The sequence below is a fragment of the Rousettus aegyptiacus genome, unplaced genomic scaffold (assembly GCF_014176215.1).
Source record: "Rousettus aegyptiacus isolate mRouAeg1 unplaced genomic scaffold, mRouAeg1.p scaffold_m13_p_9, whole genome shotgun sequence".
Taxonomy (NCBI): domain Eukaryota; kingdom Metazoa; phylum Chordata; class Mammalia; order Chiroptera; family Pteropodidae; genus Rousettus; species Rousettus aegyptiacus.
The window spans coordinates 37983460-38003510 of record NW_023416312.1 but is presented as its reverse complement, the minus strand read 5'-3'; the positions used below and the strand labels follow the sequence as shown (position 1 = coordinate 38003510).

Here is a 20051-nt window from a genome sequence, read left to right as displayed (position 1 = left end):
CAGCCCTTCTACTAATTTTGGAAGCACCTGATTTTCTGTATTAAAAACTCTTTCTGCTGAAAATAACTAGAGTGATTTAATTTCTGCAGCTGAACCCTGACTTATATAACTTCTCTGTTCAAAGACCTTCCACGCTTCCCCACTGAATTTAAGACAAATTCTGTGGCATGGTATACAAAGCCTTGTCAATTTTGTGTCCATTGGCCTCTCTATCATCAGCTCTTACCTATGCCCTCTCATTCTTTATTCTCCAGCTAAACAGAACTTAGTTCTTATAACCCACCAGGTTCTCTTGCTTCAGGACCTATTTAACTGCTGCTATCCTTCCCCAGCCCTCACCTTAAAGCTCAGCTCAGGTGCCACCTCCTCCAGAAAGCTTTTCTTGATGTTTTTCCATCAAAAATATTCTGGACCATATTCTTCTCCCACAGGGCCCCGTGTTTAACCCTCTAGGAGCACTTATTAAACTGTATTGCCGTGTTATTTTTGTTTGCATCCTACACTGGACTCTGGAGCTAAGAGGGCAGAGACCACACTTGTCTTGTTCACTGCTTTCTCCTCCCATGCCCAACACATGACTAACATTTAGTAGGTGTTTTATAAGCATCTGGTGAATGCACAATGTCTCCTTAATCTCCTTGTTTCCACTTAGAGAATCATATTTTCCAAACATAAAAGGCAAGAGCTGATGAGACCCCAGAGAAAATCTGGTCTAAATCTTCATGTTCCAGATTAGGAAACTGAAGCCCAGAGAATGGAAGCAAATTGTCCAAGATTACACAGCTAATTACTGGCAGAGCAGAAATGAAAACTCTTGTCTCTTGAGTCTCAAAAGTACTTTTGAGAGATTTTGGACTCTAGAATATGATACCAGCCCTGTCCATGAGTGGTTAGCTTTCCGAGTGAGGTGGCCATTCAACTCAGCTCATTTCAAAAATATCAGATGCATTGTCCACATTTCAAGCAGCAGGACCTCCATTCCAGAGTCAGCCCTTCTGCTGACAAGGATTAAAGTATCAGAGAATCCCTTAGTATAGCAAAAGCCCAATTCCATCTTTCAATTCTTTCTGCAACATCCCGACCAAGTAATTATCCAGTCTCAGATCCAACATGCATAATGACAGAGAATTCCATTCTCCTAAGACAGTTCATTTGTCTTTGGGACAATCTCAGTTGTTGGAAAGTTCTTCAGTCCTTTGATCCAAATGTTATCACCACTTCTTCCACTGCTGAGGAGCTAATCACTCCATGAGATGGTCTGGAATATAAATCTCCCCAACTCACACTGAAATTACTATAAGCACCCAGCATATTTCTCAAGCCTCTCATTAGATGATGATAATGATGATGATGATGATGATGATGATGATGATGATAAAATAATAATAATAATAATAATAATAATAATAATAATAAATACTTATAAAGTGCTTAGTCTGTGCTAGGCACTATTTTAAGCCCTTTCTATATATTAACTCCTTTAATCCTCACAACAACCCTATAAGGAAGATACTATTATTGTTCTTATTTTACATATGAGAGAACTGAGGCACAGTGCTTAAATAACTTGCCCAAAGTCATATGGCTAGTCAGTGGTAGAACCCAGATGCAAACAAACCCAAACAGTCTAGCTCTAGAGCCTATGCTCTTAAACACTGTACTATATAAATGCCACTAGGTGACAATATGCCATCTTCCAATAGGTCTGACATAATGTCACCTAGGTCACAGGAATAAACTGTTTCGATGTTTCGACCTAAGTTGCAGTAGCCTCCCAGGTATATGATGCATAGGCCTTAACTCTTTGCCATCTTTCAGGGAAAAGCCAATGCTCGGTTTTACCTTTCCTCTCTTGGTTCAAACAGCTTCCAAAGTCCCACTACTGCCAGGAATCGTACCCAAGGAAAGTTCTACATTTTGTGCTGGCTCCCACTGTCACTGATTTATTTGCACTCCAATCCCCATCCCAGCAATCGATAACCCCTGATGCTTGCCACAGGCATTCTGAAGATATTGAATCCTATCTGTTTTTTGTCTTGGTTACTGATATGACTACATGCTCTTGCACATTCATGCATGTCAGCTCTATTTAAGAATCAGCTCCCAGAGGTCATGAACTCTTTGTCAGCTCAATTATTCAGCACAGAGATTGTCATTCCTCCACAGTCACTTAAATCCAATAAGCACTTACTCTGACAGCTAAGGGGTACAGAGAGGCTTTCATAAAGCTTATAGTCTAGTGGGGAGATAGTGATAAATATGCATAATTTCAGTGTCATGCACTGAAGGTCCAAAGAACAATCAGATAGTGAATAAAGTTGTTGATAATTACAGAATAAATCATAGAATTTCATGTTCCCAATGGGAAAAGGGTCATTTCATTTCCTCTCAACTTTCCTATGTAGAAATCTCTCTCATATGTAGAGTGGGAAAGGGAAGAGGAAACACCTACTTTGGGCACACATGCTGATAGGCCTTTCAACATATTATTTTACTGAATTCTCTCTAGAAACCTGAAAAGAAAGAATTGTTATTGATATTTTAAAGAGTAAGAAACTAAGAATCAGAGTGTTTGCATTATTTCTCATATCCATACAGGTAAGATATAGCAGTAGCAGAATTTAAACTGAGATCTGTTTCCAAAGCCCGACATTTTCTTCCATTATCCCTAATGAGTTTTGTCCAGAAGCCACTGGAGTATTTTCAGTTTCACGAAGTTCATTCTGAAGCTTCCAAAACCATTATTCATTTTGAGCTGAAATTCACTATTCTATGGTTTCCACCCATTTGTTAGAACACTATCCTCAGGACCATTGAAAAAAGGCCAAGTTCTTCTAAGCAATAGCTCTCTTAAATATTTGAAGACATCTATCACGGTTTCAAACTTTGATTCCTCCTGTACACCTTCTACACACACACACACACACACACACACTTTTTCCAGTATAAACATGACCATTTCTTTAAGCTCTTCACTTGTGGCATGGTTTGCAGTGCCCTCCCCACTCTGGTTGCTTGTTAGTTTGTCCACATCTCTCAGAACACATATCTAGGTGGGAGTGACAAGGGGGAGTAGAGTGGTAATGCCACCTTCCTTATCCTCAACACTGGTCCTTAGAAAGAACTACTATGAGCTCATGTTTACCTAAAATGGTTGATGCTCACATGTGCTGCTGTGCCCCCAAAATGCCTTGAGAAGCTCATGGCAAAGTGAAAAGAACAGTGGATGAGAAGTTAAAACTTTCAGATATAAGTTCAGCCCCTGTTTCTTGGTAGTTGGGTGACTTCCAACAAATCTCTTAACTTCCTTAAAGTTCAAAAAGCTATGACTTGTTTTTAATTGTAGCTTAAAATATATCATTGATTGCATTAAATCTTCACCAGTCTTGTCAAAGGTGTGGGAAGCAATGGAGTTGGTCCCAAGTAAGGTACCCTAAGGAACGTGTAATGAGTAATTAGCTTAAGTTAAAGAATAAGGTTGCACATGTGGTTGTAGGGGGTGGGGTTTTTAGGGTTAAGAATTTGGTTCAGCCTGAAGACTTTTCTCATAGTTATCTACAAGTTTAGCTCTTTCATCTCCTCAAAAGGAGTCCTTCCCTGACCACCCCTCTCTAAAATTTCACGAACTCATCACTCTTTATTTTGTTATCTCGCTTTCCTCCAGCCCAATCCCTACCTGAAATGTTATGTAATTATTTATTTATTGGTTTATTTTCTCCCTTTATAAATTGCAAGCCCTATGAAGGCAGAGACTATTTTTTTTTCATTGCTATATCTCTGGCACCTAAAACCATATTGCCATTCAATAAATATTTTTAATGACTGAATAACTAAATGAATTAATGAGTGAATGAATGAAGACCAAGGCATAGCCCTGCTGACTCACAATGTAGGAGGTAGAGGAAATGTGTCATGGAAATTAGGTTCTGCTGTAGCCTATGAATACCAAATTTGTCTGCCCTCCCCCCCCTAAAGGCCTTCATTAGTCAGAACTTCTTCAAAAGGTACTAAAAGTTTCAAATTATAGGCTGAGAATTTCAGGATCTCTTTGGTTTTCTGTCCTCTCTTGGCAAAGACACCACTCTAAACCACCACCCAGGAGCCTCCTTCAAGAAACACTGCCTATACCGCCCTCCTGTGGCCAACAATCAAATACATATCTGAATAAATACCCAGGAACAGCAATTTCCTCCTATTGCTGTTCATGAATCTATCTCAGGCTTATTTCTTTTCTTCTTTTCTTTTTTTATTTTTGAAGGGGGACTTATTTCAGTTCTATTTAACGTAATCTAGTGGGCCAGACAACCTGCCTCTTCAGAGAATAGAAAGGACTGGTTGGAAAAGAGCAGCAAGGATCTAAAAGCCCTTTCAAGGGAAGTTCGATGCTTTCCTATCAGGTTCAGAATCTTTCCAGGAAAACCAAACCTAATCATGAATCAATTCAAAAATGACATGAGCAGTGAATGCTTCCCTCAGTATCAGACCCACTGTTCAGTTTTAGAGCCTAATTTTCTGGGTAGTTTCATTCTTGGACCATATGACTCATTCAACCAGCTTCCCACCCTGACCCTCATGTCCAGGTTTATTTATTTATTTATAGGCTTAATTTAAACTGTAAACAACTGGGCAATCATCATCAAATTAAAAAGTAGTCATAAAATTAAGCATGGAGTTTTTTTCATAATAGATGCTCCACAAACATTACATAGATAAGGAGGTAGGTTGCTAGGTAGATAAGCAGATGATAAGAATAATTTGAAACTGCAGTAAGAGAGAAGGGGGTTAGTTCAGCTGGGAAGTTTGTAAGATGGTGGATTATGTGTCAGAGGGAGACTAAGGAATTGATTTAGGAACTTTATTTTCTATAGATATCCAAGGTAGTCTGGCAATGAGGCTCAGAATGAAGATATAATAAAGAGAGAGTTGGACACCACCAAAGACTGGTAAAGAAGAGACGTGTGTGCAGGACATGCAGATGGATGGAGGCTTATAGAGATATGTGAGGGCCCAACTGAGACTGCCGAAGCTCTCTGGAGACAGGGAGATATCTCAAAGATACATTATGTGAAAAATAGAAAGATACAGAATAGCATGTAAAATGTGTGCTTTTGGGGAGTAAAAATAAGGGAAATAAAACATTTTTGTATTTGCTTATATCTGTATGAAGAACTCTGGAAGGACACATTAAAAGCTATACAGTTGGTAACCTCTAATGAGCGGACCTGGGTGGATAGAGAACATTTCTGTATATAGTTTTATGGTTTGATTTTTTTAACTATGTGAATTATGATCCATTCAAATAGTAAACTTAAAAAATTGTTAAATATGCTATGCTTCAGTTAACCTAGGAAGAGGCCTTCCCTTAGAAGCAGTATAGCTTGATAGTTGAGAACATAAACACTGGGAATAGCCTGCTGAGATTCAACCTTAGTTCTGCCAATTGCTGATTGTGTGACCTTGAGCAAATCACTTAATGTCTTTGAGCCTCATTTTTCTCATCTTTGAAATGTGGTGAATGATATAATGCCCTGGTGCTCACTCTGCCTTTCAGTTTGAGCAAGCCCCAGGCTCTCAGTACCCTAGTCTCCTCATCTGCAAAACAAAGAGATTCATAATGTTGTTGGTGAAGTTTTAATGAATGAATACATGTAAAACAGGTAGAACAATGTCTGGCACATCGTAACGTTCAATAAATGTCAACAATTACTATTATTTAAGGGTTTGAGTACTATCTCTGCCCTTAATTTTAGGCAAATCATATACTCTCTGAGCCTCAGTTTGCTTATGTATAAATAGAAAAAAAAACAAATAATAACTACCAAAGAGATGGTGAGATAATGGATTTCAAAGTGCTCTGTGTAAGAAATTTTTGATTAGGATGTGAAGAATTGTTACAGTAGAAAAGGTTGGGGGTAGATACTAAATGAAGATTCTACCTATTGGAGGCTCCTCACTCCCACCTACAGCATTGAGAGTTAGATTGTATCTAAGGGGCAAGTGGAAGTCTTTAAAGGCCATGAATCATTTGGGTATTCAATGTAAGGAAATGAGTCCTGATTGCCACCTCTTTAAAGGGGCCGCACACCAGGAGTTTCTACTCCATCGTGCGATGCCAAGTGTTTCTGAGTAATTGTTACTGTTTTGAGGAGGTGCTGAGGCTCAGTAATAATCCCACTATTCTTAGCAGCTTCTCAGAAAGAAAAGGAAGTGGCACTCAGCCTCTGAAGACTCAACTCTCCCCACTCTATACATACAAACAATTTATAAAGAATAAAACAATTTGCTTAAGCAAGAGTACCGTGTTTCCATATCCCAGAAACCAGACTCTTACAGGTTCATTTTATGACAAATAAAACCTTTTTATCCCCATTATCTGATTTACACCTCACAACAGACCAAGAAGGCTGGCAAGGAGTAAGGTGTAATTATTCCCATTTTACAGAAAGGGAACACTTTACTTCTGAGAAGAAAGGTGACCTACCCCAACTCTCACCACTTCATGGGAGAATGAGAAAGAACAAAGGATCAAGAGCCAAAAGACCCAGTTCTGGGAAAAGTGCTTCAGATCTGTAAAATTCTATACATTTTGGATTTTAAGAAACTTGTCGTGCCAGGGCCAGGCCTAGAACCTAAGTTTCCTTTTCTCCAGACAAGAACTCTTGCTATACTGATGATGGAGAAGAGAACAGCAAATAAGAACCAAGGGAAACTTATCCCCCCAAGAATAACTACAGCTTACATTTAAATAGAACTTCACAGCTTCCTAAATACTGTGGCTTTTTATTGCATTTCAGCCTCATGGCAACCTCGTGAGGGAAGTGCGGAAGGAAATAGGAGTCTAAAGTTTTAACCACCCACACACATACTTCTTATCCTTCTTTCCTACTGTATTTTTTTCTCCTTAGTACTCAGAACATACTATACATTTTATTTAATAGTATGCTTAGCATGTACCTTCCTTACTAGAAAATCTATTCCATGAGGACAGAATTTTTATCTGCTTTGTTCACCATAAATATTATTGAATAAGTGAATGAATAAATATATGTGGGGTGTGTGTGTGTGTATGTGTGCATGTGTGTGTGTGTGTGTGTGTGTGTGTAGGGGGAGAGAGAGAGAGAGAGAGAGAGAGAGAGAGAGAGAGAGAGAGAGAGAGGTGGGAGGTAGCCCCATTTCACATATGAGCAAACTGACATCCAGGGGATTTAAGAAATTTTCTCAGGAAGGTCTTCTGAAGCTTCCTATTTCTGCCTGTCACCTCACTTCACTGCCTGGCTGGTTTAGGGACATCTTACCTGGGCCAAAGGTAACATTTACTGAAAATGCCTCTGCCCTTTCGGAGTCCAGTTCCAGGCATGATGGCTACAGGTAGCCTGGGGTTCACCTCCTTTATTAGCTCACTCATCCGTTCCACAAATATTCACAGAGTGCCTACTTTGTACACAAAGCACTCTGTCAGGCCCCATTACCCTTTACACACCCAAATACATGTGTCTCACACTCAAAGAGCTTCCTGAGCTTTCACCATCTCTGGAATGTATAGTGAAGAAGGAAGGAGTGAAAGTCATTTAAATTCTCACTACATGGCCTGAGGGTCCCTCTCATTTATGCAACTTACCTGGCAATTTCCTCCACTGAAGAATTATGCTTACCTCATAGAATTGTTGGAAAGATTAAATTAGATACACATGCAAAACACTTAGAACAGTACCTGGCACAAGATAAACGCTGGCTTAGTAAATGTTAGCTATTTATCCTCAAGACTTACTGCACTCATAATCTTATCACTGGTGCCTCTAACTTTTGGAATGAAGGAGAATAGGCAAACATCCACTTCTGGCAAGAAAGAGCTACTTTGGAGTTACAGATCTATTTCTCATCCTGGCTCTGGAGATAGGTTAAAGTACAAACAACAGTGTGAGGCTTATATGGATTCATGTATGTGAAGGTGATTTGCAAATGCAAAATACTGAACAAATGTGAGGGATTATTATTCTATTAAAATAATAAAGGCTACCATTAATTGAGCCCTTGCTTTGTGCAAGATACTGTACCAAGTGCTTTATATAGATTAAATCCTTTCATCTTCACAATAGTACCAGTAACCAGGTACTGCTATTTTTCCAGTTTCATAGTTAACATGTGATGGTTAATTTTATGTTTCAACTTGTCTGGAATACAATGACCAGATATTTGGTCAAACATTGTTCTGGATATTTCCATGAAGGTACTTTTTTTTGGATGAGATTAACATCAGTGGACTTTGAGTAAAGCAGACTGTACTCCATGATGTGGGTAGTCCTCACATAATCAGTTGAAGGTCCTAATAGAACAAAGACTGACCTCCCCCTGAGAAAGAAGGAATTCTTCCAGGATACTGCTTTTTGACTAAAATTGCAACTCTTCCCTGGTTGCTGGCCTACCCTGCAGATTTTGGACTTGTACCTCCACGATCACATGAGGCAGTTTCTTAAATCTCTCTCTGTAGATAGATTGATAATATAGATATAGATATATACACATTCTGTTGATACTGTTTCTATGGAGAACCCTGACTAATACATAAGGAAACTGAAGATTAGAATAGTTAAATCCCTTGCTCCAAGTCACATAGTTAGTCAGTGGCAGAGCCAGAAACCTAGGGATCATCTTCTTTATTTATTCCCTGTCTTACATCTATCTCAATCAATTCTGCAGCAATTACCACTGTTTCTATCTCCAAAATCGAGTACAAATCTGCCATCCTCTTCTGAACTCCAATGACTTCATATCAGTGAAGGCCTCTCAACTGAGCTTGCCATCTTCAGTTTCACCACCCTCAGTCCATTCTCTATAGCAGTGGTCTCCAATGTTTTTGGCACCAGGGACCAGTGTTCCTATAAGAATCTAATGCCTCATGATCTGAGGTGGAGCTGAGTCAGTGATGCTAGTGTTGGGGAGTGGCTACAGACACAGATTAAGCTTTGCTCGCCTGCCACTCACCTCTTGCTGTACGACCAGGATCTTAACAGGCTACTGACCAGTACTAGTCCATGGTCTGGGGATTGGAGACTCCTGCTTTATAGTCTGCAAAAGACAACTTCCCAGATCACAAAGCAGACCCCATCATTCCACTGCTTCAAATGCTTCCTATTGTACTTAGAATAAACAATACTTGCTCAGAACTGTCATGCACACTGTGAGCATGTTAACTCACTTAATCCTCACAATAACATTATGGATAGTACCATTATTACCCCAATTTTCAGAGGGCATAACTGTGGCACAGAAAGGTTAGGTAACATGTCCAAAGTCACAAAATTAACAAGTGGTAGAACCATAATTTGAACTTGGCAGTATGGTTCCAGAGTCTGTTATTAACCACTGAACCATACTACCTTTGAGTATTACTGATACACACCCTCCCTGACCTACAATCAACCTAGACCAACATGGTCCTATGTGAGCTGTCCCTGCCTGACTGTCTTCTTATCATCTCACTTGCCCCCTCTCTCCCTGTGCTCCAGTCATACTGGCCTTCTTTCTAACCCTCAAGCTTTTGCACAGGCTATCCCTGCTCCTGCCCCCAAACTCTCCACCAGCCTCACTGTGGCTTTCATAGGATCTGTCCCCAAATCTTTACGCAGCTGACTCAACTTAAATGTCACTTCTCTGGTATGTCAGACAGGTCCTTTGATGAAATATCTCCTACTTCCTGGTTTCTGTTACTGAACAGCTTAATCACTTGCAGAACTGGTCATGTTTACACACACACACATACACACACATGCGTGCATGTGCACGCGCACACACACACACACACACACACACACACACACACACCACAGTAAAATAAGAAAACTTCTCAGAGCGATGGGACCTTAAAAAGAAGCTCTCCTCATCAGGTCATGAGGCTGCCTTTTTCATTCTCTCCTCAAACAAAAAATTCAGGAAGCCTTGGGATGGGTCAAGAGGATTGTTCCATGTGAATAAAATTCCTGTTGGATCTCTTAGCACTCAGAGAAGAGAAAAGTTAGGTCTGGTCTACTAAGGTCTGAATTCAGGGGAGTAGAAAAGATCATATTCTGCTCACCCAAGTGTGTATTCTCTCTGCTTTGACAGGAATATCAATTGTTCCCCATATGGGTAGAGAATGGCACAGTTCACAAACTTTACCTATCTACTCACAGAAGGCTGGAAAGATAGTGAGCCTATGTGGCAATTAATGTGTCAACTTGACTGGTCCATGGGGGGCCTAGACATTTGGGCAAACATTATTCTGAGTATTTCTGTGACTTACATTTGAATGGGTAGACTGAGTAAAGGAGATTGCCCTTTCCAATGTGGAAATTGTCCTCTGCTATTGATTGAAGACCTAATAGAGCAAAAAAAAACTGAGTAAAACAGAATTCTTCTGGCCTGACATAACTGTGTGTGTGTGTGTGTGTGTGTGTGTGTGTGTGTGTGTGTAGCCTCCAGTTGTCAAATACAACCATCTTTCCCCTCTTCTCATCCCTTCTACCTGTGTAACCAAATAAATCCTGTACCTCTTAATCTCATTATGTCATTGCTCTTTCTACCAGGCAAAGTTTCTGAGCCTGGCATTCAAGGTCCTTCTTGATGTAACCCCAGTTCACCTTGCCAGACTTACTGGCTTCAGCAACAGCAGAGCACCCATATGTTATTTTCAGAACATACTGGTACTTTCATGCCTCAATTCTTTGTCTAATGTTGTTCCCTCTGCTTGGAACATTTCTTCCTTCACCTACCATGCCTATTCCCCATACCGAACCAACTCTGTCATCTGAAAGGCTTAAAGGTACAGTTTAAATACTATCTTTTCTAGGAAGCCCTGCTCAATGCTCTGAAACCCTCCTCTACTACATTCTTACTCCCCTGTCCACTCACATCACCTTCTTTGTACCTCTTATATCATTTTACCCAGACTGACTTTATTTCTCCCCTCTTGAAGTCATAAACCACATCTTATCTTTGATTATCCCATAGCTCATCCTGGTATATAGTGCCCTGGAAATAGTAGCTGCTTAATAAACATCCTTTTTTTTTCTTAAAATGACCTGTTAAAGTCCATTGCTGCATTGTTTATCATGGCAAATAACTGGAGACAAACTAATTGGCCATCAACAGGGGACACAATAGACTCCCATGTAGCCATACTAAAGGAGGCATCTCTGTATGTACTGATATAGAATAATCTTCAAGACATATCGTTCATTGAAAAAAAAGGCAAGTGCAGAACTGTAGAATATGCTGCTATCTGTATTAAGAAAATAATTTGTGTATGTGTGTGTGTACATAAGTAAATGCTTGTAAAAGCATAGAACATCTCTGCAAAACACCTAAGAAACTTACAGAGTGACTTTCTCTGAACTGTGTGACCAAGGACCGGGAATTAGAAAGGAGACTTGATTTTTGCCACATTCCTTTCCCCACTCTTTGAGTTTTATGTCATGCCCATATATTACCTATCACAATAAATAATTTCTGTCATGCATCTGTTATGTGGGGGAGGGAGCATATTGAGCTGTTATTAAGTGTTGACATAAATTTCTTTTTTGTATTAGCTAGAAAAGACCCTGAGAAATATAAAATGATTAGTCAGTGATTATACACAAATGACGCAGTGGTTCTGAGCCAGTTGTTGAGATGATCTCTAAAGGAAATCTAAAAATAATAACAACAAATATTTATATAACTTTTACTCTGTGCTAGACACTGTTCAAGGTATTTTATAGGTATTCACTCATTCAATCTGCACAACCCTGTGAAATGGGTATGTACTACTATCTTCCCAACTTTAAAGATGAGGGTCTTGAAAGGTTCAGGGGCTGCCCAAGATCACACAGACAATAAGTGGCTAGAGCAAATATTTGGATGCAAGGAATCTAGTTCCAGGGTCTGTGTTCCTAACCATTACACTACGTTGCTCATACCAAGGCAGAACGATGAAAGCTAGGGGACTCTATCTGATGTATAGCCAGCACCTGGTAATTTAAGGGGACTCTACCTGATATACAGCCAGCACTTGTAGTTTATAAGTAATCAAAAAATACGTTGGATGGATGGATGAATGGATGGATGGATGGGTGAATGGGTGAGTAGATTAGTGAGTGAATGGGGGTGGATAGAGGGATGGAGAATGGATGAATCAAAGGTGGATGGGTGGGTTGTGATAAGAGTAAGGCTTTACAATCAGATAAATCTAGATTTGAATTCCGATTCTTGCCCTTTATTTGACCCTGAGCTAGCTAGATACTTAAACTCTCTATCCCTATTTCCAAGCTGGACTAGACTATGAACTCTGGAAGGGCAAGGATATTTTTCTTTTCCATTCTCTGCTGCACCCTCAGTGGCTAGAGGAATATCTGACACATAGTATGTGCTCAGTAAATATTTGTTGCATGAACTTATAAATCAATAAATGTTGATATCAAAAGCTATTTTTTACAGGATAATGTGAGGATGGATTAAGATAGCATTTACTATAACTGTCACATAACAGGTAAGCTTCCTTAACCTCCTGCTAATTTTATCTCATGAATGTTGTAGAAGGCACACTTAACTAGGAATTGGGACATGTTGATTCTTTTCCCAGTTGCTGAGTAGCTGTGTGTTCTTGGGTCAAGCACCCTCCCTCTCTGAAATTCAGTTTTTACAATCCATATAATGACTGATATTCAAACATTTTTGTGTGAAAAGTAGGGAGAATGCAAGGCAAACAAAACTCTTTTCCAAACTCTTAAGTGACAACCCAGGTGCTCTGTAAAATCAAGGTAGAAGATCCAAACTCTTTCTTGCCTCTGCACAGCTCCTCCCCTGCCATGGCAACCCTGTGGCTTTGAGGCAGAAGTCTGCAAACCTTTTCTATAAAGGGCAAAGTAGTAAATATTTGAGCTTTTGCAGGCCATATGGTCCCTATCACAACTATTAAACTCTGCCTTTGTATCATGAAGGCAGAGCAAGCATGGCATGGCCCAATAAAACTTTGTTTATGGGCACTTAAATTTGAATTTCATATACATTTTCATATACTTTCATGTATGTGTCACAAAATATTCTTCTTTCACTTTTTCCCAACCATTTAAAAATATTCTTAACTTGTGGGCTGGATCTGACCAGTAGACTAGTTTGCTGACCCCTGCACTAAGAGGTTGGGCTAAATTATTTCCAAGGTATCTAGCTTGGACATTGCAGCTGAGGCAGCCCAGAAGCAATATGAGCAATGTAGAGAATAAAGCCTGAAACTATATTGTTGCCATGGAAATTCCAGAAATTATATAACAGAGTGGACTGGGTCTGCTATAGGTTAAGAGACCATCTCAAAAAGGAAAAGGCTCAAGTCTTGCTCCTACACTTCACTTCCCCAAGCCGAACTGCATTTAAAAATACCGAGTAGTTGATCTGTGAGAACATCAACTGTCACTGTGCCTCCCAATCATCCTCTAAGCTCAATATGTAGATCACCAACTGCCCATTGGATAATTCCCATATAAGGCTGTCCAAGCATCTGACTCAACATGGTTCAGACTGTACTTATTATCTCCCCTCTCCACCTCGTCCCTAAACATTGCTCCTCATTTAGCATTCTTCATCTCTGAAGGATATCACCATCTACTTGGTCTCACAAGAAGAATCCGTCACTGAAGGAAGCAAAGGAGGACTAGAGCACATCAAGTCTTGATTGATCCTTCACCAGACTGATGATAGCATTTTAGCAATTGACCAAATTTTACTATTGGCCAAATCTATCAGGCTGTGACTCATAGTCCAAAGTTGAGTTCAAGCTCATAAGATTCTGTGTTTCTATACTGACAGGCATACATGTGGGCTAACTGTGATAATGACTGCACGTTGTCTCCCAACAGCTCATTCTCCCCTTCTTTTGTATCAGAAAACTTGCCTGTGATTGTTAGCTGTGTGCACTGCCACCCAGTTTACATGACTACATTTCCAAGTTTCCCTTGCACCTGGGAGCATCCATGTGACTCAGTTCTGACCAATGAGATATAAGTAGAAGTATTATTAAATAAGACTTCTAAGAAGACTTCTTTTAAAAGAGAAGGTCAAGTCCTTTTCTTCTTTTTATACCCATCTTGCTGCCTAGAATGTGGAAATTAATAGAGGTGCTGGAGCTTCAACACCCATCTTGGACCATGAAGCAACCTCAAGAACGAAATCCAAATGCTAGCAATGGCAGAGCAAAGCAATTCTGAAAGACTTCCTGAAGCTGCCATACTGGCACAGATATACCTATTTCCTGAGTTATTTTATGTGAAAAAATAAAACCTGTGTGCTTTAGGCCAGTTTAGATAGATCTCTGTTATTCATAGCAGAATCAAATCAACTGTTAAATTAGGAGTTGGGCATTCCATCTTTCCTATGAAGAGATTTCCACCAACTCAAATGTTGTGGCTTTCATAAAGGTCTCATGAAATTTGGTATGGAATTTAGTCCAAGATTCCGTATTCTTCTCCAAAGCCATGGCATACAAAGGGTGGGGCACTAGGCATGGACAATCCTTAGTGCAGGCAATGAAGGAGTATACTATATAGAGAGAATTTTTTTTTAAAGACTAAAAATCAAAAATCAAAGTGTTTTCTTTATTGTCACCATGCAACAGTAATGTTAAACAATGTCAGTAATAAAATGCTCTCTGAAAAATATATATTTTGTTGGCCAAAGTTCTAAACAATTGTTATGACTGAGTTTTAATAATCTATAAAAAGTTTGAAAACAGCAACTTCTATTACTTATCTTTTAATAATATTGTATTCTACATGGAAGTTGAATTCAGAGAACTTCCAGTTATACAGTTGCCCCAACACACACACACACACACACACACACACACACACACACGCGCACACCCACAGAGAGAGAGAGAGAGAGAGAGAGAGAGAGAGAGAGAGAGAGAATGAGAGAGATCTTGCATGTGTTCTTTCATTTCACTTTACTTTGTAAAGGTTTAAATACATTCCAGTAGGTTTGGGTGAATTTCTTTTCTGCAGTACCTCTGGTACTATATGTTCCAGCATTTAAATAGTAGGTTCATAATAAATGATAGCACAATGATTGCAAAGTCCAAAAAAACACATAAATTACATCAATTCTTTCATTTATGTGACAAATTGGAGTTTTTATTTGTGCTTAAAATATAAAACAATGAAAACAATACAAACTGAAAGGTATACTATTTTTGTTTAGTAAGTTCACATTTTAGATCATTTTATGTTACTGAATTTAAATATTTTAAATTGAAGTTTAGTCTTCTTTCTCACTGTTATTTTAAATTTAAAAAAATAAATCAGGAATGTAATTATTAGTGCTATTATTACTGAAAATCATTTCGTCATAGAGTACTAAAAAAGATCCATTCCAGATATCACATATGTTAAGTGTACCACATCTAGCATCTAGTACTAACGATTTACTTAATCTTCTCCAAAATCTCAGAAAGAAAGGAACTGATTCATTGGTAATCCACATAGAACCAATCCTCAATTAGCCCCACTAGAGGCTGGGAGCCTGCAGCAGATAATTTGATCATTGACTTAGATATGAAATACCCTTGCACACATCCACGCATTCTGAGTTCATTCTAGCCCCACATTCAGCCATCTGAGAATCAGATGGATGATCAGAAAGGAGAAACACAGACCATCTACAAATGATGCCACAAAAGAAAAGACCCAGCCCTTTCATGCAGATTATCATCACTTTGGTCCAAGCCACCATTACCTCTAACCTGGCTAATTTTAGAGCTTCTTTATAGCTCTTTCCTTCACCCCACTACAATCTATTCTTCTGTTAAAATTTAAGTAAGATTATGTCCCTTATCTGATCAAAACGTTCCAAAAGCTACCCATCTCACACAGATTAAATGTCCCCAAGACATTAGCCTCCTTGCTGTTCCTTAAATGAGTTATATGCATTCTTTATCTCTCTCTCTTTCTCTCTCTCTGTTTCTTCTGCCTAGACCCTATTCTCCTAAACAGCTGCATAAAAGTTGTTTCTTCATTTCCTTCACATCTCTGTTCAAATGTCTCTTAATCAGAGAGGCTCTTGCTGATTTAATATATCATCCCACCTCCTATCTCTCTCTATTCTCTTACCAGATTTTCTTTTTCTTCTTAGTACTTAGCACCTCCTGACATACTGTATATTCATTGCATAACTGTTTAGTAAACCCCCCAACCTCCACAGTGTAAGATCCATGAGAGTAGAGACTTTGTTTTTGTTCAGTGCTGTTTCCCCAGCATCTAGGTCAATGCCAACTGAGTAGATACTCTATATTTTTGATGAATGAATTAATTACCTCAGTAATGCCTGTAAGATAAAGTACTTCAACTTTATATTATGGACAAGAATACTGAGGGCGAAAAAGGTTTGACAACTGGCAATTGTTTCAGAGCTGAGAAGTGTAAAGGCCAGACCCTCATCCTCAGACTTATGACTCTGAGACCAGTGTTCTTTCCACCCTAGACACATTACCTAACCAGCACAGATTGGCATTGTCAGGAGAAGCGATGAATAAATATATAGAAAAATTTACCATCAAAAGTGAACTCACAGTTTTTCACACTCTCTGTCTACTGAGATATATTTTATTCTGTAAAATCCTGACTGATGTTTTATGTTCAAGGACCTTCATTTATATGTGACACTTGGAATCAATTATAATATTGAGATGTTCTGAAAATAAATCTCACTGTTATAAAAAGCTCAATCTGAATTTCAAATGCTTTGCAAATGAAAGAACAAGGAGCAAAGACTTTTGACTAGCCTCATTATAAAATGGTGGTTAGATATACACTCCCATTTTTTTTTCATAATGAGCCACTAGTTAAATTTTCCCCAACATTTACTTTTGATAATCTGAGAATCTCAGATCTAGACGGAATTTTGGTGATTATTAATAGCCCTATTTAACAGGTGAGAACACTGAGGCTCAAAGCATTCTTATTGAACAATAGCAGGGCCACGACTAGATTAGAGGTTTCCTGCCTTCCAAGCTAGAATAGAGTGTACCACTCCCACTTCTTGAGTTCTAAAAAGAGTTAAAGACTTTCCTCATATAATATTCACCACTTTAGTACCCCCAAAATATTATAAGATTTCCCCATCAATCAATCTTTAATTATTTAATCTCCACAAGGTGTCTGTTACTATCTCTTCTCTCTCACATACAATTGGCAAAACTTCACATTTCTCCACTAATTTAATATGTTGTTAATGGGTAGCTCTGGACTGCTATATTAAAATATATTTAGAAGAGGAGAAAAGTCTCACCGAAACCCAGCTGACAGAAATACCGGGATTGGCATTTTTTTTCAAGTAAATTTTATGGCATTAGTTCATCCTGAAGGAAGTCCTTTCCCAAGATCACGACTCTTTGTTCTCTTTTGCCTCTCTCAGAACCATCTGAACTGATGATTCTGTAGAGCAGTGAGGAGGGATAGTGATAGAGTTAGGAGGCTCCTGTGCTAGACTCAGCTTTGCTTTCACGGAGCTGTGTGACCCTGGGTGAGTCTCTCCCACTATCTAGTTATCAGTTTCCCTGTGTAGATGACACAGACTTGAAAGTCTTTCCCTGCCCTGACCTTTTCCAGTTCTATAAACATTTGAAATAGCCCAGGTGGGATCCCAAGAAAAGAGGGTCATCTGGGAACAAGAGTCTCTTGAAGCCTTGGCACATAAGAATATAAATTAGATGCCTTCAAGAACCACTAAAACAGAGGCCTAAGGAAACCCTGAGGAAAGGAAGAGGACAGCTCCTCTGAATGCAGTCCTAACCCATGCCAGATTTCCTCCTCCCTTCCAGAATAAGAGCAAAAAAAAAAAAAAAAAGAGGTGAACATTAAATTTTGCCCAGCCGCTTCAGGCTACTTTCCTTTAGCTGCAGGTTGTGGATGGTAGTGCAGAAGTGTGGGCTGGCATAGCCATAAGAGCCTGCAGACCCAACCCAACTGCCCTCCAAGATCTTCTTGCCTGTGCCTCCCAGCTGAGGACAAAGACATGGGGCCTCCCATCCCCCAAAGTCCTTGACCAGACTTCAGCTACCCCTGGCTGAGTCGGAGGCACCAAGATGCAGCCACCACTTCATCTCAACAAGGGAAGTCATTCCAAGGTCTCCAGGTGGAGAAGGGAGTAATATGGCATAGAATAAACTGTTAGAACATGATACTAAACACACACACACACACATACACAAGCACACACTCCTTGGGGTTGAAGAAAAGCTCTCTTAACTGAATGGAGTCCAGATCCATTTCCAGGATAGGGGCTTCTGTAGTTGTCTTTCTTTGACAAAACCCCAAGTATGGAGAGGATGACCCCAGCCCAGGCAAGGAATGGCTCCAGGGCTCCTCTAGGCAGCTTCCTAGATTGTGGATTTCTAGCCCTCACACTCTGAGACTGGTCAGAACAAGGGGGGTACTCGCAATCTATTTGGGGGACCATATAGCTATCCCACACTGCCTCATCCACAATCCCAGGCTATGTCACTGCTCCCTCCCTCCCAACCCCGTGCCAGCTGACCCGCAGCCTGGTATCCTTACTGTTCCCAGAGAGCCCCTCTGCCAGCCCCCTTGCTTTTCTGGCCTTCCAGGTGACCCCCATTACCATTCCACCCAAACCTCTGGGGTTGGGGGGAGGCATTAGGAATGCGGAAGAAGATGGGAGGGGGCTTTTTTTCCGCAGGAAGGCGAACAAGGGCTCCTAAAATGGCCACAGCAAGCTCTCTGGTGTCTCAAGGACAGCAGGGAGGGCGGTGAGCAGAGGCTAGGGGGCTCCCTGCATGGCGGCTGCCGGAGGAGCTGAGGGTGGGGCTGGGGGATTGAAGCTTAAGCAGGGGAAGCTGGGGTTATGTGCACTCACCATTCCTGATCCGCCCCTTATCCACTGCATGGTGCCCACGAAGTCCGGCTTCTCCCAGGCCAGATGGCTGGCGCTGGTTGTCTCGGGCTGACTGGGCTGGCTGGACTGGCTGGGCTGGAGCTAGCGAAAGCCCCAGCGCCCCCTTCGCCTCCCCTCCTCCACAGCCCTACAGCTCAATCCCCTCCGCCCTGGACCTCGCCTTCAGTCAGGTTGTTCCATCTCAGCTGGCAGGCTCTGCCTCTCTGCCCGCAGCTCTGAGGGTGCTTGGCTGTGGAAGAGGCGTGGGAGGGGGTCCCAAACGACTGCCTTTGTCCCCTGCCAAGGCTTAAGAACTGGGAGGTGGGTGCAGGGAGAGGATGGGGGGAGGGGGATAACCTCCGCCTGGGAGGAGACAGCTGCCACCTCTGGTTGTTTCCCACCGTGCTAGAGTTAGATAATGTTTGCTGTGGGGCTCCCTAATTCTGTCAATTCAGCAAAAAGTCCTCTCCAAAGTTGCCAGAGGTGTTAGGCCAGCCTCCAGAATAATAAGATTCTGCCCTAGTGGAGCCATTCCAGCACTCTCCTGCCTCCCTGCCCCCAGCCTTCCCTCTGCATACTCCCCTGGGGGCTTCTCTCCTACAGGGTACTCTCTTGAGGCTTTCGTCATCATGATAACTTTCACTTCTCAGAATAACACTGTGGAGAAGGCATTAGTATCTCCATTTTACAGATTAATAAATGGAGGAGTCTAAGTCAGAAGGGACCTATCTAAGGTCACATAAAAAAAGATAAAACCTTCACTTTACCTTCTGAATCTTTCCAAGCTTCTTTTTGTTATCACTCACACACATATATATGCACACATGCACATACACACACCATTCTCGAATTCTCTCTCACACCATCAGGAATATGAAAGGTAGCTTGTCGATGGATGAATTTTCCATTTGCTTATTTTGCTGAGAATAAGTCAAATGAACATCAGCAAAACAGGTGAATGGAGAAACGGCCTACCTCTTCAAGATGCCCTTAACTCTAAGCAGTGCAACCCAGGCTGGTGCCTTTGCATGCCCTCAGAGTTGACATTGTTGGTCACATTCACACTCATCATTATTCCATATAGTCCTTACAATAACCCTGAAAGATGGAAATGACAGAGAATGTTAATTAGCCCCTTGTTACAGACATGAATGCTG

The 20051-nt window shown here is 40.6% G+C and overlaps 1 protein-coding gene across 2 annotated transcripts in view; it reads right to left on the bottom strand.

Moving 5' to 3' along the window:
* The window catches only part of ARHGEF9 (Cdc42 guanine nucleotide exchange factor 9), a 171189-nt gene extending 151871 nt beyond the window's left edge, over positions 1-19318 (bottom strand). The window contains exon 1 of one of the 2 annotated variants that reach the window (XM_036226739.1): positions 18877-19318. In XM_036226739.1, the coding sequence (XP_036082632.1) occupies positions 18877-18906 (30 nt within the window). In that variant the 5' untranslated portion in view covers positions 18907-19318. The remainder of the gene's footprint in view (positions 1-18876) is intronic. The other variant, XM_016122604.1, reaches the window with a different exon arrangement.
* Positions 19319-20051: the final 733 nt, after the last annotated feature.